This window comes from Bemisia tabaci, chromosome 10 (assembly GCF_918797505.1).
Source record: "Bemisia tabaci chromosome 10, PGI_BMITA_v3".
NCBI lineage: Eukaryota > Metazoa > Arthropoda > Insecta > Hemiptera > Aleyrodidae > Bemisia > Bemisia tabaci.
In genome coordinates, this window is record NC_092802.1 from 13,136,002 (window position 1) to 13,159,506 (window position 23,505).

Sequence of the window (23,505 nt, forward strand, 5' to 3'; positions counted from 1 at the left end):
CGTAAAAACGGGGGCGCCGTCACCGACGCTGTCATATTGAGCCCTCTAAAAATTTGGAAGACTTAAGCTGCCGGGCTAAGGCAGAACGTTGTAAGAACATTTGAGAGTTACGAAATTTCCCACGATGAAACATGTATTTTCGAAGTTATTTATGCATGTTTCTCCTTAAATTCTCCAGATATTTTAGATTAAATTGCGATTAAAATTGTCTGAAAAATCAGGGGAAAAATATTCAGAATTTTTACAGTAAATTTGGCTTTTATTGAAGGGAATATGGCAACGCTTGAATGCTTATGTGGCGCTCTTCCTTAGCACGGCAGTAAGGTGGACTGACAGTCCTGATAAGACCAATTCGGTAGTCGATTGGCAAATTGATTATTGATTATCCTCGAGTAAGAATCAATTTTTCCAAGCAATGAAAAAAATTGTTGAAACCATTACTTACTTCTAATTTAAAATGCTGCCTCTGTTTGTGATACGGTTGTAATTATGGATAGGTACGAAAATGACACACGTGGCAATTCTTCGAAAGTTGGGGGACTGGTGTTTGAAAAAGACAAGATGTAAATTCACTTCGAAAACTACGACGAAACTTGAATTAAGTATCTGAGACCCTGGGGATTTTGTTGCTCATATTCACGGGGGTGGCGTTCATATAAGTTTCACAGACACGACGCGGTTCAAGCATTGAAAGTAACTCGCAGGTACCAAAATGACGGTAAGAAGTGGCGTCCATTATTTGTAACTTAATTATACATTGGAAGAATTTAGCAAGTATTAACGCTGCTCGTAACAGACTTTGAGATGAGAATGAATATTGAAGGTAGAATAGTGTTCTTACCCGGCGACGTTTTGAATAATGAACGATTGCATTTCAGTTTGCTTCTAGAAGGAAAAATGAACAATTTTTTGCCACAAGAAGGTTAAAGAAGGCAAAGAAAATGAGAATATTTTTCCGTATAGGAACTTATAGACGACCATGGACCATGTAACCTGCTTGGATACATTTTTAGCATACACGTATGAAGTTCATTGCAACGTAACAAAACTGACAAGGATAGTTTAGTTTTGTTCAGATGAACGACTAAGCGAAATACCTAGGTAAAATGGATCATTTTTTCCTACGATCACACAGCATACTTAACATTTTGTAGTAAATCTTCTTTATCCCCGTCTTTTTTCACTCATCTTCCCTCGCACGATTTGAGAAGTACAACAAGCGGCAACTTCCTTTAACTGAAATTCATATCCCTAAACAAGTTTAAAATTGAACAAATTCGAAACCATAGTTACATACAGGATGAAACTATACGAATCAAAAATCCCACAGAGACAACATTTTTTGTGGTATCCCAGTAATAACCGATAATTTGGTTTTCTCGGTAGAAGTTAAATAAATGTTCAGCGCCCCTACTGTTGACTCTGTTCCACCATGTAGCGGAAAAAGCTTAGTCCAGGGCTTTTGAAAAGCGAGTTTGACGATGCTACGTAACTTAATCACGAGAAGAAAGGGAGTTCCAGTAATAAAATTACTATCCTTGCCACCAGGAAAACGTATAATGAAGTATGAAGTTTTTAAAACGATTTCATCACGACGAGAGAACAATTGTCGCCTCCTTGAAGCAAAATCTAACAAGAGACTACTGTGAAAAATGTTACTGTGAAAAAAAACTACTGTAAAAAAAACTACTGCGAAAAGACTAAGATTCATATTTTTCTTCGTATGTACGTTTAGTCAATAAACAAATCAAAACTTGAGCATTCATTCAATCTAACTTGTGATTTTGCGTCAGTTACAGATATAATTTTCGAAGATATCCCATAAATTTTGAAGTATTAGTTATTTGTTAGTGCATCTAGTTAAAAAATATAAGAATTAATTTTTTTTTGGTGTGTGTGTGTAACAACGAAAAGAAACATCGAAGCACTCACATATTCAGGCAATTCTGTTTCACACCTGAAAATATAAATTTTTAAAACTACGCAGAAACTTAGAATAATGATGCAGAAATGAGCTGCAGCTTCAACGTCCCGTTTCCCAGAAATATATGTTTCCAAGAAATCACAAGTTATGACGCCTCTGGGATGCATTGCCTCATCCTGTTTCCCCTCTATTGAAGCCAGTACCTACTTCGCCTCGAAAACAGCAAAAATCGCATCGATGTCATGTCCACAATGTCCTAAACCTAAACTTACTAAAAGTTTCGCGATAAAAATTAGCGATTATTTACTTCATCGGTACACTGCCGTGCAACGCAAAAACGCCGTTAAACGCCATTTTAAATTTTTTGGGAACAATGCATCATAGCAGAAAAGCTTGTGTACCTTGGGACAATGTTTTAACAGACTTCTTTCGCAAATACTATCAAGAACTTAACCTGGAAATTTGAGGTGAATGGGTAAAACATTTTTTATTTTATGAAGTGTTAAGTTCCAAAAAACGCGGAAAAATCATGATGGATTCACGGCGTTCTTGCTTAGCACGGCAGTACAATATACAACGCGGGCAACAACTTATAGTGGAGAGAAACAAGCAAAGCGCCCTCAATTGGTAGTGGATGAGATGAATACGAGGCGAATTTCATTATAACGCCTGGATGCAACTATTCGAACTCCATGGATGCCCGTGTTGCATACGCACGGGATTGAAGGCGTTTTGCCTTTCAAGTCACTCAGCGCTTCACCCGCGGGCCGTACTGGGAGGATCAAAAATGACGGAGCACGTTAAATTCTTCTTTCACACTACGAAGATATCGCTACGGTACAAATATTTCTGCTGTAATAGCGAAGAGAACCGTAAGTTCAAAGATACAATTTTGAGAAAATGAGTTCAGTACAGCGTCCCACCAGCACCGTCGCGTCGCGCCACAGGTGAGGTGAAGCGCTGAGTGTCTGGAAAGTCAATACACCTTCAATCCCGTGTGTATGCAGCACGGAAATCCATGAAGTTCGAATAGTTGCATCCAGGCGTTATAATGATGTTCCATTAATTTTTGTCACAGGCTCCACAAACTGAGTGTGCGTTAACCAGATTAATTTTGAAGTTAATTACAGCGTTGAATATTGTAGCAATGAAATAAAATATTACTAAGTTTCATTGCGACATTGTGAATTTATCTAGAAATAAAAAAAAACCCAGCGCGAGAACAGTGTTGTAAAAAGTTGCTCCTTCTTATGGAGTCAGTGAGAACGAAAACACACCCACTCGAAAAAGTGAAAATTATCAAGACACACACAAAACTGCAGAAGTTAGTTTAAGAAAAAGATTTTTTCTGCCGAAAGACAAGTACTTATGGGCACTTTAAAGATCCAAGTTGGAACATATGTGCTAATTCTAATGATCTTTCTGTATAAATTAACTGTCTTTGATGGAAATTGAGCATTTTCGAGGACCGAGTTGATGTGTTTTCGTTCTCACTAATTCAATTATCTAAGAGATCTCTGAGGATAGCAATCATTTTTGGCTTCCCACCAACATATTGTTAAATCATTGTGTAAATTTTAATACTGTGCATACATTGAGTATTTTTAAAAGGAAAGAAGAAGTTGCACGATTTTAAAGACACTGTAATCGCGCTGGTTTCTTTTTGCCAAATGCGATCCATTTAATGGTTTTACAACGTTGCCAGTGCTTAGAATCGCAAAAAACTTAGGTATATCCGCTAAAAGAGGAGAAAAATCAAGGAAGCCTCCAAGAAATTACGTTGGCTAGGTTTTGAAGGATACAATCAAGTGTGACCGGAAGCCTGTATAACGTCACAAACAGAGATACGTGGTTTTCCCCGCACCGAAAAAAAAATCTCGGTGTATTTACTAAGAAAAGGGTAAAATTACCAAGAATTCAGGGTTCTATTTGATCCCAGTTTTTTCTAGGTAAAATTACCATTTATGGAATTGGTAATTTTACAGAGAAATCTCGGTAAAATTATTGAACTTTCTCGGTAATTTTACTGGATCCGGTAAAAACGCCAATATTTTTTATCGACTGTGGTAAAATTACCGAGATAAAATGGCAAAGTTACCAGGAATTGATTACCAATAAAAGTGGTATTCTTACCTGAAAAAAACAGTAAAAATACCGGTTTTTAGGTGAGCTTACCAGTTTTTCTTGGTAAAATTATCAATAATTGGTAAAAAAAGTGAGATCCCAGATAAGACATAATATTTTTACAATATTGGGCAAATATTGTCAGTACTGTCGCAATATTTACACAATACTGACAATATGTTGATAATATTATAATCAAAATTATTTTTTTAGAAAATATTTAAAGAATCATCATTTAGTATTTTTAAAAATAATATTTTTACCCAAAACATCATAAAAATATTTTCAAAATATTTGTATTTCAATACTGTAAAAATTTATATCGTGAGAGTATTTTTAAAATATCAGTACATATAATATTTATATTCAAAATATTTATTATATATTTTAAAAACATTTTAAAAGACAGTAATGCATTGGTAAGTATTTTCAAAATATTTTGAAAATATTTTAAACAATAATACTGCTATTCAAAATATTTTTAAAATATTTTCAATATCCTAATCGGTATAAGTCATCATACTAAATGCCTGCCCATAACGAAAAGTATTAAACATAATAAGGCTTAGATTTAAGACGTAGCTCAAATGTGTTCTTTCTGAACAATTATCCATTATTTTCAACCTTATTATTCATAAAGGTTATTGCAGTTGTTGTCAAATTTAATATAATATATTGACACTTACTTTTCTTTTTCGCCCGATGAATTTCATCGGGCGAAAAAGAAAAGTAAGTGTCAATCACGTAGTTCCCGATTAAGAAACAAAGGATTAGTAATATAATATAATATAATATATATTTTTTTGCCTCCCAAGAAATTGTTGAATTTCCACCTCCTTGAGGTCATTTTCAATGTATTTGCGCGTGATCTCAGTTTATTTCTTTTTTTGTTTCGTTTGTAGTTCATGTACTGTTGTGAATATTATCATTGAATGAGAATGTTATCATTCATTCACATCTGGTTGTTTATTTTTTATTTTTCAAATTTCAAATGAAACATTTAAATTCAACTGAAGAAGAAATTCTTGATCTCGTGTGCTTATTGGTCTCCTGTAGAACTTGCACTTAGTAGCTGTGCAGCTGTGAGATTATGGCAATCGCACCTGCATAGTCTTTATGAGGAAGACATCAAACTGCAATCAAATGCAAAATGCATCTCAGAATGTCGATGAAAAATTTAAAGAGAAAAAAATAAATAAAATAATAGAATGGTGGAAATAATAGAATAACAGAGACAAAAGAAGAGAAATAAAATGAAGTAAATCAAATTAATGATAAAATGAAGTCAAAGACTAAACTGAAGTAAAACATTAGAGGGAGCAAGGAGATGAAGTAAAAAAACTGAGATGAAGAAAAAAAATAAAGTATAAGGGAAAAAACTAAATGAGGTTAAAGAATAGAATGAATTTAAAGAATTAACTGAAGTCAAAAAAATTATGATGAAGTATTAAAATAAATTACAGTAAAACAAAACAAAGTAAAGGAATAAGAAGTAAATAATTAAAGAAAAAAAATGAAGTGCTTGAAAAAAAAAAAAATAGAGTGAAGAAAAAAATAGAGTCAGCAAGGAAATAAAACAAAGTAAAACGATAAAAATAAATTTAAAAAATATAGTAAAGTAAAAAGTAAAATAAATACACGGACAAATCCAGGCAGATGGAAAATATCCTAGTTGCCCGTCCAACTCGACGTTAAATACCGGTTTTAAGTCACTGAAACACATCGTCTAGTGTAGCTCAATCGGTAGGGTCGTCGGTTAGTGTTAGGTAGGTCCCGGGTTCAATCCCCAAGGTGGATGAAAAATTTCTAATCTGCAAAATCGATTCAATAACAACCCAGTGGTTTCATTATTTTTATTTTCATGGTTTCTAAAATTATTTCCACAATTAACCCTTTTCCACCATCCCCTAGCTGCGAACCCCTAAATTGATTCAATATTGGTGTAGTATTGTCTCAATATTGATATCCAAATACTTTCCCTTTGAAGTACTGGCACAGTATTCACAGCCAAAGTATTGGCACAGTATTTATGCCAAAAGGAAAGTTGGTGTACGATTTTAACATTGGCTCAATATTTAACCAATATTGGCCCAATGTTTGCATAAATACCAAAACAATATTGTTTAAATATTGGCTAAATATTCCTGTCTTATCTGGGATGGTAAAGGTACCAACGGACCGTGGTAAAAACGCCGAAGATTTTTTTTTTTCAGTGTGTGACCGGAAGCCTGTAACGTTGCAAACAGAAGTACGTGGTTTTCCCCTTTGATCATCGATTTTTCCTGCTGCGTAAAAAAGGCTGGATCGGATTTTGAAAGTTAAAATGTTACCTTGTAGACGTCGAAGCCTCCGATAATGGAATCGAAAGTAGTGTAGAGATCGTTGAGCAACTCGACCACCTGCAGAGGCGTGCTCTCGGCACTGAGTGACGTGAACCCGACGATGTCCGAGAAGTATATCGTCACATTGTCGTAGCACTCTGCCACCACAGCTTGACCCGCTATCAGCTGGCTCGCCACCGACCTGAAACACAAGTGCAAATATCTTCTTAGATCGACCGCTTGACGAGATTAGAAACCAACCCCGCATCAATCATACAAGAAGCATCTATACACACGAAAAAAAATGAAATGGCTGACTTAACAATTTTGTGGTCAAAAAAAGTGTCCGGCGTGTTCCAGTGTAAGTTTTACGATAAAAAATTGTATTACCGATTTAACCATCCCCGTGGTTAAATTATTAGCTTTCCACTTCTGTAAAATGCACATTTGAACGTGTTGGAGTATTTTTTAAGGATTTAATTGTTTAATCAGCAATCCATTTTCTTCCGTGCGGTAAGAAAAAATAACCAAAATTTCATGTTAATATGGGAGGTAAAGCACGAAGCAACACAGGCTGTTGGTCCATTCGTTTCGTGGTACATTCCCTGTGTCAAATCGACCAAATCTTTATATTGAGGGGATGAAATCTTTGTGTTGAAAATCTGCAAGGAAGATACTACCGAGCAGATAAATAATAGCTCAAATGTCTCCGAAGAATAAGAGTTATACAATGAAATTTACTGAAGCTAAGATAAATGGCACACCAGCAATTTGAGAAGAAGAGGTTTCTGGTGACTACGGCAAAACGCGATTTTGAAAGATCCGGTATAGAAAGTGGGGGAAAAATCCGACCTATAGAATTTCGAAGGTTTTAGCTGCTTAGGGGTACATTGGAAATACTTCAACTTTCGTACCTGTAAATTTTTTACCAATTTTATCATCGATCAGCAACCATAAGATCGATTCTTAAGACACGCGTCAATTTGCAAAAATCACTTTTTTGATTGTATCTTGTTTAGTTTTTAATTTTCAGGGCAATCTGACGTCACCGGTTGTGTCAAACTGGTGATAGGCCTAAAACTAGACTCTACGTAGAAATATGTTACTTAAATGGTGGTGACCTTGTGCTGTCCTTTAAATGAGCGTCTCCTTCTGAGAAAGTAGTTTACTTAAAATAAAGCATCGCGAGGGGGAAGGAGAATTTGCACGCAATTTTTTTATTGCTTCATCCGAAAGTGCCTAATGAGCTGAGTTCGCAATATTTTTCATAATTTTTTTCTGACATGGGAAATTGGAGAAAAATTGATTTAAAAGTGAGAAAATGCGCCGCCTTGTGACGTCATCTGGCGGCATTTCCCATTTAAAACACATGTATTTTAGCAGAATCGGTTATTTTGTCATATCTCCTCTAATAATCGCTCAATTTTATGAATCAAGGGTATCTTCGTGTTCAGTTCACTCAGAGGATTCCACTTAAACAGGAAATTCATCAAATTTCAGACCCTTGCAAATTCTCCATTGCAGGGTTAGTTTTTCGCTTACGTTGCCACCTTTTTTGTTAACAGTGTTTTGCAATTTTAAATAAAACTAGGGGCTTATGGGGCTGCTTCGCAGCCCCTTATTTTTCCTGTACACTTTTCACTTTCACATGTTTTTTTTTTTTTTTTTTATTTATTTTCATTTAATTTTCTGTTTTGTCTTTGAATCGGGTCTAATTATTTTTTTGAGAGAATAAATATAACAAATGTTTTCAAAAATTGTAATTTTATTTAGTAAACTTTAAACTAAAATTTTGTTTTAATCTTCATACAAAATTATTTTTTAGGTTTTACATTTGTTTTCAAACTAATTTTAAAGAAGATCTTTTTTTATTTTTTAAATACTTTGCTTTTTTTTTTCGATTAAATTGTTGATTCTTCTTTTGCCATTTCTGTCCTGCTTTTCTTCCTATATTTCCTACAACTTTGCTCTTCTTCTTTCCTCCTTTTGTCTTTTCTTTTTTTGCTTCTTCTTTTTCTTCTTCAGTAGCTGTTCCTTCTGGTTCTTCTTCTTTTTCTGCTCCTGTTTTAACTTCATCTAATTTTTCCGCTTTTTCTTCTTCGTTTTTTCCATGTTCAGTCTGCTTTCTGGTTTCCGGGGACTGCAGCTGCATTCCGGATGCGTTAAGGGGTGGGAAGGAGGGAGGGACGGACTGAGAAACTGAAAAAAGTACGTTACGTAACGGTAAATATTAAATAAACTTACCTATATATGGATCCTTGAACTTTAAAGCAATAAGGTCCATCACCCGGAATATCAATTCGATTTACAGAGAAAGAGGCAAAAGCAACAGCACTATTATAATTTCTGATACGCTTTATGAAATTTGGAGAATATAAATACTCGGTAAAGAAATTAAGCCATTTTGGCAGCAGTTATTAAAATGACCATTGGACATTTCACCCTGAAAATGGCGAGCATCACAATGATGACAAATTATATTCATTGAACCGACTGAAAATTTGGTAACAAAATTTTCATCAAAGTTCTGATCATCAATTTTATACTTCCGAAATGAAGAAATGAAACTTTGATTTTCTATACTAATAACAGAGTTAAGTTCTTGCTTCACTAAACGAACATGCGAAGAATTCTGGAAAACGCGACCACGTTTTGGAGGACGACCGCCTCGGCCATTGAAAATTTCACTCATAACAACTGTTAAATTTAAAATTAAAATTAGTAAAAATTATTATTATTTTAACAAAATCATAACTGAAAAGTTCAATTTTTAAATTAAAAAAAATAAATCAGAAGAAAAAGGATGAAATGAAAATGGAAATTAATAATAAACATATTTATACACATTGAAAAGAAACAGCGTGAAAAGTTCTGATCGGAATTTTTTTTTTTTTTTTTTTTTTTTTTTTTTGGTATGTTAAAATGAGAAAAAAACTTGGAGGTTATTGACTTAATGAGGAAAAATTGGCAATAGGAAAAAGATGGAAGCAATCATGAAAAACCGTAAAAAAAAAAAAAAAAAAAAAAAAAAAAAAAAAAAAAAAAAAAAAACGCGGGAAAAGAATAATGTAAGTTGATGGCAGTTGAGTGTTGGAAGTAACCTCACTTAATGATGATTGTTGAATGAAAACAGCTGATAAAAAGACAGCAAACAGTAAAGTAAGATGCGTAGCAACAAAACTTTTCCGAAAAACAAAAAAACCCCCACTTCCCCTCATCCAATTTATGAGTTTTTAGGGATTTAAAAATCGGGGACGAACCCCAGAAAATAATTTATAGTTTTCCCGAAGCATTGAGAACAACACCTTTCAAATGAACCAACGCCCCTCGCAATTAGTACAGTGGTTGATTCACAATTTCATTCTATTTTTCAAATTAAATATTAAGATATTTTAAAAGACGAAAGGATATTGAAGGGTTTTATTCTATTGCCTTTGATTTGGAAGGCAAGATATTGAAACAGTTGGAGGCCTTACGTCGGCTAAATCTCAATAGGAATGGAGAGGAATGTAGGAGTGTAAATTTTAGAGGGCAGGCGAACTGTGTAAAAGAGGAAGGCAATCTTCAGAGTATACCAAGAAAAATCCTGACTTTGATGCAAATGCTTCAAAATTTTAAAAAAAAAATGGGGTCTGTAAAATACAGAAGAAGGAAGGTATCTTCATCAGGGTAATTCTTAAAGTAGCCTGGGAAATAGGTCTGTCATTCTTCCTTTTTTTCATCAAAAGCAGAAACAGAAAGGATTCAAGGATGCATGCATAATTGACGAGAGTTAAATGATCTGTTAAACTTTATGATTGTATTGATGAACTGCGCTGAGAAAAGGATATGATGTATTCCTAAATACTGATAATAATAATAACAAATCACTAAAAGAAACGAAAGGCAAGATTGTGAGATCACTTTTACTTTTCTGAACACTCAATTGTTCATGTTAACATTTACAAGCTTTCAACGATTCCGCGAGGAGAACTTTTTAGTGTGATTCAGTTTTTGGTCGAAAATCGCAGATTTTCCCCCATCTTGCAATAACGCTACCTCTTTACCGGATTCTTAGAACCATCTGAAGTTCCACTGTAGCGCTTCCACTTTGTGCTTCATTAACATTTCGAAGCCGACATCGGTTGGTCCAGTGGTTAGCGCAACTGATCACAGACCTAGATGTCCCGGGTTCGAATCCCGGCCTCGGTGGCAAGATTTGATGGTCTCAGATCTTGTCACCGTGGAGTGGCATGGATGTTTCTCTTCGTTTCTTCCTTTGTTTCTTCCTTTGTACTTCTGTTTCTACTGTTGTTGTAATCTTCCCATCATTTAGCGGTGGCTGTTTGTCTACACGACTAAGGCCAATGAACAATAGGTACCTAGAGTGCGCAAGCTCTCAAAAAAAAAAAAAAAAACATTTCGAATCTGCGCCACAAAGTGCGAATATTTTAGAAAATACTCGCGAAGAGAGGGAGGCTCAATTCTGCGAATCGTTGAGAAGAATACATTTTACACACACATTTTCAAAATATTATTTTTGAGTTCAGATTGCGGTCTCTGCGGGGATTAAAAAACAATCTCGTTCGTGTACTCCTCTTTATATTAAAATAAATGTTCCTGGATACAAAAATTAGTAGCTTTCCATTAAAATTGATCGAGCATACTATTCATCCAATTTAATGAGAAGAGGGTGGAAGCATGTCTTGAGAAATTTCAAAAAATGTATGACCATTTGCTGATAACGACCATTACTCCTCTTAAACGACCTAAGGGACCTCATTTTTGTCTTTAATATTTGTATAGTTTATTGCTCTTGATACTGGACGACCTAACAAATAGTGCTATGCCCTATTCGTTAGTGAATGAAGAAGAAGAAGAATTTGAAATAGAAGAAATTTGAAAATCCCGCCAATGGAAAATGGCGGGCATTTCCAATTTACCGGAAAATTGAACTAAGCGGGAAATGTTGAATCTTGGTCTAAGTAGGTTGGTTGGTAGATATGTTAATTTGGTGCTTTTAACATTTGAGCCATTAACATCTTAGAAGAGAGATCAAAATAGTGTAGTACAGCACGGAAAAAAAAATTGCTGATTCAACAATTCAATTGCTAAAAATAGTGAGAGCAATGTTTCAACGCAGATTTTACAACAAAAAATGCTACTTTAACCACATTGTAAACTAATTTAACCACGGGGGTAGTTAAAGTAGCATTTTTTTGTTGTAAAATCTGCGTTGAAACATTGCACTCACTGTTTTTAGCAATTGAATTGTTGAATCAGCAATTTTTTTTCCGTGAGAATTTAAAATTTAAAAAATAGGGGTCACAAAAGGGTAGTACACAAAATTAAAAGATAGCGTAAATGCATTGAAGGTATGCTCCTTTTCTCCGGACCATCAAAAAGCGACGAAACGTTTTGTTCCGTTTCGTTTTAGTCTTGGCGTGAAGTTTGAATAAATGAAGATTTTTTTCTTTCGATTCTTATTGGTCAAATCGCTCCCGGTTATAGGGATATTGAACAAATGAGAGTCAGGTATAACAATCTCTTCATTTCCTTTGGTCGTTCTTTTGTCGACGCGGGCCTAAGAGAGCGCGAAGCACCCTCTGGGGGTTGGGCCACGTAGCGACCAGGGGGCATAACCCCCTAGTTATCAATAACGCAGCAGCTTAGCCAAAATAGGCGTCTTTTTCTTCTACAGAATTTGCACATCTGTTCTCGGCTTTCAAAAATTGTTTCTAAACGGATGGTCAAATGAAATAGCTTAATAGCATTGCACCATGGCGCATCTCAAATTAAGCAATGTACTTAAAATCATTTTCCATGTTATAACACTCGCAGACGGACGGGCACGATACAAATTACTGCGAAGTAGTCATACTAGAGTTTTTTAATTCCTCTCTTGCACAAACTAAAGTTGAGAAATGAATGCCGCATTAAAGAAAATATATTTCCTCCGGGCGGTTGCACGTGTAACGACCTGATGCACACGATTTATTTTCGTTTACACTTTTTTTTCCCTCCGCCAAAGATAACTTTTGTGCATAAAACAAGGAGAATTTCTCCCTCCACTCCGAGGAATTCAACCCACATAGCATCCGGCATTTTTTTCTTTTACTTAATTTACGGAGCGTGAGGATCAGGAACCGATGATCTCAGGAACAAAAAAACCAACGTCGCAAAATCGCGTGAAATATGTCGATTTTTTCCACAGCCAAGTGGAAATTGGGTTAATGCTAAACTTTTGATAGCGGGAAAAATACTTATATAAGTGTTGTTTCTTATTACAACTCAAACTCACGTGTAGATTATCAGAAAAGTCTAAAATTCACTCTTGTCTCTGAAACTTGGGTACAGAAATTTGCGCCTTATGAGCTTCCTGCCTTAGAAAGTACCCTATGGCTTTGGCATCACAGATTCACCGTGATTTCACAACTGTACGCGAAAATCGAATGGCCATCGTCTTGAGATAAAGTTCCTTAAAACCCTTTATTGCATAGCGATGCATGAAAGCAACAAATGTTTTTCAGCTTTATTTCTATGGAGTATTAAATTGAATCAAAACAAGAAATGATTTTTGGGGAGCATTATAAGTCTGATCTCCTAACTTAAAAAATTACTACAAAAATCGATTTCAACTTACTCTATTATCGAAAAAATACTCTACAATGTAAATTTTCTCACCATAATCAACGATTAGCTCATATGCAACAAAGGGTTAAATAGAGTAAGTTAAGTATTTATTCTCTACTTTATAAACTTAACTTCTAAAGCACAACATCAACAAAATACAATACGTGCCTGCGGCTATTTTGAGTAATGCTCATAGTTAATTCTACTGCCTCCTACATTTCTAATCCTATGTTACTTTTGTGTTAACTTGAGTGGTCGCGGTGATAACGTTGTATTATCTCGGGGACCGAAAGAATTGTATCATGAAAGTAAAATTCCAATTACTACACGAGGAGTAGGTAAGATCTGAAATCTAAGCAAAAAAGTGTCCAGGGTTATCCTCTATAATCGTGGTCCTACCCGAATTTGTTATATGATATGGATGTTTCCAATTGAATTTGGCCTATGACAGTTAATAGATCGTATTCGATAAATCAAACGGGTGAGATTGTATCGATATCGATTGGTTCAAGACATAAACATAGCCTCAAGAGTCGATTGAGAAACCTGACGGAACTGATTTTTGTGATAAAGTTTTGATTCGTATGAGTGCTAATTGGCCAAAAGTAGTAAAATTGCTACGAAGTTTCTCATTTCCAGCTTTTCTGGCAATACAGCAGACTCTGGATTATCCGGCTTCGTATTATCCGGATCGATTTTGCAACCATGTGACTACGTACGCATTCCGATAAGTGAGCGGATCCGCGGAGAAGCGGTCGCAAGGCATTTGGCGCCTGCAAGGCTGAAGGAATACTTCACGCATTACGCGCTTTAATCTTTAATCGTTGTATTGTAATTTATCGTTGTCGGCTACCACCACTGAGTCTGGCTAATCACCATTGAGTCGTTCGGTTTGGCGTTAACCTTTTAAATTCGTGTTGGTATGTACATGATGTATATGTCGCAGGCAATTGGCAATCGCCGGCAATTTACAAGCTAGTGGTGGATAAATATAGAAAATCATAATTCAAAAAAAAAAAAAGAACAAGATTAGAGTGCTGATTATGTTGCCAATAATGTGAATGGACACTTTTCCATTCTTAAAAACATGGCAGGAATATGCACACTTAGAAGAACGTGGAGTGAACTCTGTGACATTAGTTGGGTTGAGATCGGACAGGCAACTAAACTAACTTCGTGACAAAGCGTTGAGTACCACAAAAAAGGCGCTTCAAGCCGAGCTCATACTTTTGAAGATCATAAGCCCTAAAAATTGCATTATGCCGATGCGCATAATTGCGATTTATGGAAACAATGTGTGAACCGCTTGCAAATTGCCGGCGATTGCTAATTGCCTGCGACATATACATAATAAGAATACTGTGGTGCTAGTTGGTGGTGTTTGTGTTTACTATTATTATCCGGATTTCTTTTTCATCCGGACCGGGCCCGGCACCAATTAATCCGGATAATCCAGAGTCTACTGTATCCTAATATTTTGGTTTAAGGTTATGTTCTATTGTTTTGAGGCAAACGGTACATCGAACCCTCATCGAATACCATCTATTGGAAATGCCCAAGTGGGGACTAAACCTTTCTCCTTTTTACCGTGTGCCATGCGTATTGTAAGAGAGAGAGAGAGACAATTGTTTTCTCTTTGTGAGAAGCATTGCTCTCCTTTTCGCTCCAGTTAAATTTAAAGCTAAAGTAAGCAACAAGCCGATTCTGATAGAATTATCCACGAGCTGGCAGCATTCTTTGAGGAAACGGAAGCTATGGAGGAGTTCGGTGTCAATATTTATGAAGAGATGAATTTACGGTGAGGAGGGTGTGTCGTGTCGATTGCCGCGAAGGAATTCTCGGGGGATTTTTAAGCCAGTTCTGGTCCTGCGCGCTGTGAGAGGAATGGGAATGAGCTGAAATATCCAACTCCGAGAAGGAAAAGGCCAAGAATTATCAGAAAGGGACTGATAAGGTTCGGAGGAACTGAAATTAGAAAATGCTTTAAGTCCGATATTTTCAGAGACGGATCAATCGTTTAAATGAGGGGCTTGGAGGACAAGGCGCATAAGTGCAGTTTTTGCTATTTCTAGAAATGAGTAATTGAAGTTTCAAAATTACATAGATCTTTATGGCGGAAATGAAGTTCAAACTGACTTTTTGATGCTTAAAAATTTGAATTTGCAAGCAAATTTTTCACAGAATGTGTGTTAAGACTAGTTTTACTTGAAATCATTAATACCTCATTTTTTTTTCAAAACCTGCACTTATGAGCCTTCTCTTCCAAGCCCTTCAAATGATAATGATGGACTTGATCACTGATAACACTGGTCAATAATTTTCCAATTTTTAGATTTGCCTTGCATTTTTATCAACTATTTCCGGGGAAGGAAACGAGGGTCATTTTCGACTTCAGCGGTAACAATTAAGTGGGAGTAACTTCACGTGTGACCTGTGAAAAAATGTCTCCCTCTCTTTCTCGATGCATAACGATTGAATACGATTTACATGGTGGTATATATATGGGATGGGCGGAAGGGGGCACTTAACCGAAAAATACCTCGATATAAAGAACAGAAAGAAAATGTAAATAGGCATGCAATTTTAGATTGCCTGTATAATTTAAGTGGCTGCCAAATTTGAAAATATCCTTATTTTTTCTCAATTTGCGCACAGATTTTCCGAGAAAATAACTTTCCTCTGGAAAAGATCAATTTATAGGGAAAAGGCCAATTTTCCGGTGACAATCGAGCTGATCCAAAAACAAAACGGAGGTCATTTTTGGAATCAACCCTTAAAATCGACCTATAATCACGTAAAATTCATTGGGCAAATCGACCCATGTTAACCAGTCTGATTTGTCTAGCAAATTTTGTCGATGAAACAAAAAAATCTTAAAACAAAATTTTAAGGTGTAATTAATTTTCAAGCAGAAAAACCGAGCTCGCCACAATGAGGATCTCAGCCACTCAAGCATCTTCTGCGTTCATGCAATATCCGCTCTCTGGATTTCGTCCGCGCGAACGTGACATATCTAGCACATGAGGCAAATCTTCGAAAAATGGATTCTTTTAAAGCGTGTAACTTTTTTTTCTTTTCATCGTTAAAATTAGAAAGGAAAGCGATTTGTGTCACAGAGTAATTTCAACTGGACACTGCTCGGCAGTGCTCGCTTTCGATTGAACAGATAGGCAAAACCATATCAGGGGGGTTGATTTTTTTTATCAATGTCGAACGATTGCTTGATGGATAGATAGCACCGCTAGGATAGGAATACATCCGATTTTACAATTTACATATCCGCAATATACAATGCGATAGTCTTTGACACAATATTTAGCTCCTGAACGAATATTAATGCTGAAATTTTTAGCATATCATATAAAATACAGAAGTTTTCAAAAATTTCCCAATCAAATATATACGCACTATTTGAAGAGGAAAGGAACGAAGGGAGTTTGTAGATTTCATGAGTTTTTCCCCCCCAAAATATCAAAAAATTTTGAGCTCTTTGCCATAAATTTACAAATTTCGTAAAATGTCAAAATTTGAATGTCTGCCTCGACGTCTGATAAAATGCCTTATTTGACTAATTGCCTGTGACATATATACCAAGCAATATTTACTCTGAATTTTTGTTGGGGAGGCAATCCTTCCCTATTGCGCATGCAGAAAACAACCCCGCGTAAACGGAATTAAATTGAAAAATTCACACTTTTCACGAGCAGCTGGCATCTTCTATCTCGCATTCTCGCACATCTCGGGCCCCGAAATCCTTATACTCGTCCCGCGCCATTCGTGAAGTCTCAAATGGGCCAATTAGGAACGTGATATTCCAAAATAGAGCGGCACTAAGGTGACGTCAAAAGGATCCAGGGAGCCAGTAGCTCCAAAATTTTCCCCTCTTCGTCTCAACTGCGTCGCCCTGGTTCTTTTTATTTTCTTCCCTCTCATTCCAAATTGCGTTCTGAGCTGCGCCTCAACTCTTTGCTTTGGGATTACGGTCTCTTCTCACAGACTCCTATTTTTGTCTTTTTTTTCTAGGAGCGGACTTTTTTTTGAGGCCGTGTTCATAGTTTTTCTTACACTGTCTATTTCCTGAGGGAGTTACTTCACTTTTTTGTGTACTTTGATTAAGGACGGTTTGAGGATTCTTCTAGTGTAGCACCATGAATAGATACTTATTCGAGCTAGGAAAAAAATTATGCCGAAAAACTATAGAATTATAAATTTTGGCAGGAGACAAATGCGATTTACCACTTCAAAATAATAGTAAGGAATGTCATTAAAACGATAACCGAAACGGTACGTACTAATTAACTCTAAAATTTGCAAACTTTTTTTTTGGGGGGGGGGGTGGGAGAGGAGATTATTGTTATCCCTCGAGGTGATTCGATGACTGCAATATTTGGGGTCAGAACGACGTGCGATATATCGCATCGATTAGTTCCATGATGTTTTCAGCTAGTAATTGAATATTTTCCCTCTAAAATACCCTGCCTTTATTATACTTTGAATTTGTCTATCTTTAGTAAATGAATTATTTTGTCTCGTGACGACAGAAGTACGATCTCAAAATTCGACAAAGTACCTAAAGAAATGGAACTAACCGATGTGATACATCCTACGTCGTTCTGACACAAAATATGTCCATCAAATCACCTTAAGGTAGGATCTATTTCCAAAGCTGTACTGTTACATTTAACTCACAGAGCCAGGGATGGCACACTTTGGGATACCGATGGAAGGAAGGAATTTCCATATTTGAGCTGATCTCTGAATAGTTGTAAAGATTTTGGCCTTTCAGAGGCTTCATAGGTTTTGATCCCACCAAACCTTACCAAAAGGAATTGGTATTTTTCATTGAAAAATGAGAGACTGAGGATCCACACAATTCATCACACGAGGACGATAAATAAAGAACGATTTTTAAAGCATCGGGATTTTTTATTTTAATTTTTTTATTTATTTTTTTTTCATGAAACTCAAAGTTAGATATATAAGTATTTGATTTTTTTGTTGAAGATTTCTGATCGATACATCTGCTTTTTACTTGGTGAACAATATACAAGTTTGTTTACATGGGGAGTAAACTCAATTGGATCAGACCCGTGTCGAAGAGTTCGCTAGCTAGTTTTTCTACATAACCAAAGACCAAAGGAGCATGTTTTTGTTTGTTCCTACTTTTGTCTGCTTGATAATAAAACACATCTACCACAAAAAAAGAAAACCTTCATTTTTTCCTCCTTCAGTTTATAGTGGCCCAGTTTCTTTCCGCGGCAGACGGTGTACTCTGCAAAAAGTTGTATCTTTATTTTTCTCGAATTATTACTCTGTGCCCAGGTCCTAAAGAAAGTTTCACATCTTTTCCGGGAAACTTCACCTGTCTTCTTTCCGTCTAATTTGCATTGTGCGAAGTTTTGCATACGATGCTTCGATTGCTAGTCAGAAATATCAGAACAAGATGCAAGTCCAGTCCAAGCTTCAGTGCATTTGATGAGATCAAGAATGAACACTATTTTTCGATCATGCATTATTTTAAAGGAAACAGAAAACCGAGGGTTGGAAAAACTCTGTCGCAAATTTTTACAATAAAATGATTGTAAAACACAAAAACATAGTATAAATCTTAGTATGCAAAGTCTTAAAACTATACTTGAGAATAAAACCACGATATTTTGTTTAAACTGAGTGCAGAAGCTCAAACATGAAGACAAAAGAACTTAGTGTGTTACCTACTATTAAAATAATAAAAGCTAATCGCAAATCAGCCATGTTGAATGGCTTGGGGGGTGCGTTTTTATCATCCTCGAACTGTCTGAATGCCCTTAAAGAGGTTTCCGGGATAGTAGAAATCTCATAAATCTCTTCCAGAATCCCAGCTTCAACCAACCCAGCAACGTAAGCTTTGATTTTGTCACCGTATACTGAGCCTTTCATTAGGCGCATATCGTACGGATAGCTCATAACCGACTCTTTAACGATGTGAAAATCATGTGACGATAGCTTCTTGAATGCAGACGTCACCGAGATCAAATCATGTTTTTTCGCGCTGTACGGAAGAAAAACGATGAAACCATCATTACCAATAATCGTGTCGATTCTTTCCGTAATTCCTCTCACTGTGAACTTTGAAACGTTCCAATATTCTCCCATTTGAAGTAGTTCGTCTGTTTCTGTGACGTATAATACAAGAGAATTTGCATATGCAAACTCCATTAACGATTTGTCCATGGAGTCACTAAAACGTTCTTTTAACCATTCATATTTCGGGTCGTCCATGAAACTGAAAGTGCTATTCTCAGGCAGCACTATTTGAAAAATCAGATCAGAATCTTGCAGGTCGTTAAGCGTATCGACAGGTGTGTACCGGACTCGCTCACTGAAAAAGGTGGTCATCAGGCTAAGAAACGCGGTTGACAGGATCATGAAAGAAAACGGGAAGACGGTGAACAAGATCCGACCGGTCGCAGAGTTCAGCAACAACCTGGACTGGCCGACGCAAATGGAGTAGGAGAAAATTGTGAAGGCCGTGGATATACCCTTGGCTGCTTCAGAGTACATTTCCGCGCTGAGGCGCTTGTAGAGTTCATGGACTGTTATGAAGAGGATAAACACTATGAGAATGAAAAACCAAACCCTTACTGAGAAACATTTGGCGGGCGTCAGGTAAGAGGGCATGAAACCGCTGTCGGGCACAATGAAACTTATTTGGCCATGGTCGAGGAGTGTGATGACGTCAAATTGACGAGAATCACTTTCCATCAAACTGCTTTCAAATATCATAACGTTGATGTCTCGCTTTAGCGCCTTGCTAATATCCTCCCGAACGTCATCAGGTAACCCAGTTTCGAAAAGAACTCCTCCCATTCTCTTGACGACAGTTTTCATGACCGACTTTACAACCCCATACCAGTCTTTCAAAAATATGACGCTTTCGAACAGTTCCCTCTGTGGCATCATTGCGGCTCTTACCTCCTGCCCTTTCAAATCAGGCAAAGATAAAGAGAAGTATGCTTCACTTTCAAGGGTATACAAATCTACAGCACCGCGGAACGGGTCGTACCTGAAACATTCTTGTCCAATGCAAATGACGGTTCTGAAGCCTTGGTACAAACGCCAAATGACCTTGAACGTGAAAAACAAGTCGCAATGAATATAGTCTGTTAGGTGATTAGCAGGACTTTCGGACAGTATGGCAAAAATAAGGTAATTTTCAGCGTTCCAAACCGGGTGCTGAAACACTCCTCGCGCATGTTCAAAAAGAGAGTCCGACATCTCAAGGCCAGGTTGCAGATCTGTCTCTGTTACGTTAACGACAATGTCACATGATTTTGATGTATTCCCGTGACGTGTTGTTGTGCTTCCTTCAACATAGTTGATACAATAATTTGGTAGTTTGGATGATATGTGAGTGAGAAAAGAATCGTTCTTGCAAGAAACTTGTTTATTTTCCGATAGGAGTGGTATACGTTTAACTTTACTCTCCTCAACAGAACTCAATATTAGACTGAATATATCGGAGCAGTCGGCCAAAGTGAATAAAACAATTTTCGGCCCGGGGTGAGCATAGACAATTTTACCATGACCGATGATGATTGGAATAGATTCCTCGTGGTGTAGATGAACCAGAGAAAAGAGTGACCTGTTTTGACTGTGGTTTGATATGTAGATAAAAGGTATTCGTGAAAATGTTTGAGTTTCTTTGACTACCTTCAAGAGTAGATCATTATTTTCCGGTTTGAAACTTATTGTTGGAGAGAGGTCAAGTGGAGTGCGACTTACAATCGTGGGAATAAATATGAAGAAAAACAAATATCGTACGTGGTGAATCATACCTGGTATGTATCCTACAGGGTGAAGCACGCCAAAATTTTGTCTTATTGTAAGGCCTTGTTCTCTTGTTTTGTTTAGTTTATTCGTATTTGTCGGCTGAAGTTCCGGATTTCATAAAACATCCTGTTTCAATGTTTCTCTAGATAAGTTTGTTTTTTAACATGTATTTTGGGCCGAGTATTTTATGTTTAATCTAAAATCACTGCAACACTCCTCTTTTTTTTTTTACAAAATCGCGATTTTTAATTTGGTACCTCATTTTAAACTCCTCTATTACTTCTGTAGTCATTCGCAGTTGAGAAAATGGTTTCACACGGACTTTTAAGAATCTTGATTGGAATCCAAATACACTATACCTCGGATTATCCGAACAAATGTGTGTTTCGTCGAGCGAATTATATTTTAATCTACTAAATCTGGGGAAAAAGGTAAAATATTCATGTGCTTTTTACATACTTGAACGAAGGTGAACGGATGTATGGATAGGAGAACATTTACGGGGGGACAAGAATGAAGTTAAGAACGGAACTGTCTGAAAAAAAAAAAAAAAAACTTCTCTTCCTCTCCGAGACAAAATTCTTGTTAATTTTTGTATTCCACTATGGTAAACATATTTTGATCATAAGTACATGTCGACGTCGTGAATCCGCAACCACGTACGTCATTTGCGGTGCTTGAAAATCTCCGCTCCTATTTTATTTTTATAAAGAAGAACAAATCAACATCATTGGTTGAAATTTTCAAAAAAATTTCCTCACAGAGAGTAGAAAAATCACGGAAGTTTTTAAGAATTGTCGTTGAGTAGTTTTTCATGTAAAAAATAAAGTATATGACAGGAAGTCTGCCACGTCGCAAACCGAGACACGTGGTTATGGAGTTACACCGCCGATATGGAATGTTATTTCCTTGTTTATCTCAAAAGTTTGTCCTCAAAATCAGGAAACATACTTCTCCTGAGTGGAGTTTACGAAACTGTACTCGCTTGCCCATGTGCACGTCCATCACAATTTTATTTTATTATTCCATCTTATATCGGGGATGGACTGGACTCATAGGCGAACTACTATTTTAAGTGGATTACTGCCATGCTGCGGTGAAATACTGCGTTTCTTTCACAATCATCGACCTTTCGGTAAAATCGTCTCCATCATCAGCATAATTTTCCTTGAAAAGTCAGTTCTCAAGGACTTTGTTTTTCGTCCTAGTGTCCGAGTGACCTTCTTCATCCTATCTTTGAGAGCCTGTCACTCACCTTACTGTAATTCATCTGCATAATAATTTTATTTTTTTCCAGCAGGCTACTAGTCTGGGTATGATTTAAAGCAACACATAACGTATGTCCTGGTTACAATTTCATCAAAAATACGGTGACCGTATTGAGAATTTCCCCATTTAATATTTAAATCAGAGATTTGCATTTATTGATCTCATCACTGAAAAAAAAACAAAAAAACAAAAAAAACTTCCGACTCCAAGAGCCGTAAGAACGGACTATATGGTACTACCGTGTGTTGCGGGTTAGGAGACCGTGTGTTCCCCACTCAGGAACCGGAGCAGTGGCCTCTAAACCCGTAGCAAAAAGAGCGGGACTTACGGTCTTCTGACCCGCAACGCACGGTAGTGCTATAGAGCCCGTAATAACGGCTTCTAAAGCCGGAGTTTTTTTTTTCAGCGATTGAAATCAATCAATTCAAACTGCAATTTTTGAGAAGGAAAAACAAAGCGTCAAATTCAACACAGTCTGTTGATAAGACGCGCTATTGATTCACGCATTTTGATAAAAGAATATGAGTTTAAATTCATATCAATTATGACCGTTTATAGTGAAAAGCGAGGCTGGAGTACATATAGGCTGAATAAGCTTCGAAAAATTCGAGGCCAGCCCGCCAACCATTCTCCAGCAATAATTAACAAAGGTTCTCGATCGCAAAAGCTATGCATTACGTATACGCGCCAAAAATCTGATTTTGACCCATTGAACACGCGCCTGCATTTCCTGGGCGGTTTAAGATTGGATCAGCCTGTATGCGATACAAAAATCTCTCAAAATGCCAGAATATTAATACAGGTTCACCGAAAAGACCAGTTACATATAATATCACTACGAGTTTTGGGACCAAAATAATCGCAGATCAAGCCGAGTTTTAATTTAATATTAAACAAATCGTGACCTTTTGTGGCGCGTTTGAAAGTTCAGAGGATCGCTATCCCCTGTTCTCCCCTAAAGGCACTCCTCAGCCGCTCCGTCGTTTAACTAGAGTACCTGAATACGAGAGAATATTTGCATCTCAATTAATTTATGACAGAAAAAGCGTGCCGCTCTCTGATTGATCGGCTATCATGAAGCCCCAGAGTTGGCCCAATGTAAACAAACCCCAGCCCCTCCGTTCCTAGTTTGGCCCAATGTAAACAAACAAGATGACGAAAAAGTTCCACAAAGTTCTAGACGTGATTTTGGTTGTAATAGAAATTTCTTTATATCCAACTTCTGAATTGGGGTCGGATCGAACTTCGATGAATATGTTTGCCAAAAATTAAGCTTTGAGTGTGATTATCATTAATTTCTCAGCCGATAATATGTGTTCCTCTAGGTCGGGTTCGTTTACATTGGTCCAACTTTGGAGCTCCATGATAGCCTAAACTGATGAACCAATCAAAGAGTCGCACAGAGATGGTAATCCTCTCCCGTATACAGGTAGTCTACGTTAA

At 36.7% G+C, this 23,505-nt stretch overlaps 1 protein-coding gene across 4 annotated transcripts in view; it reads right to left on the reverse strand.

The window, feature by feature from the left end:
• LOC109044685 (atrial natriuretic peptide receptor 1) overlaps positions 1 to 23,505 on the reverse strand; it is a 589,109-nt gene that overhangs the window by 38,331 nt on the left and 527,273 nt on the right. For all 4 annotated transcript variants that reach the window (XM_072305169.1, XM_072305168.1, XM_072305171.1 and 1 more), the window contains one exon: positions 6,379 to 6,571. In XM_072305169.1, the coding sequence (XP_072161270.1) occupies positions 6,379 to 6,571 (193 nt within the window). The remainder of the gene's footprint in view (positions 1 to 6,378; positions 6,572 to 23,505) is intronic.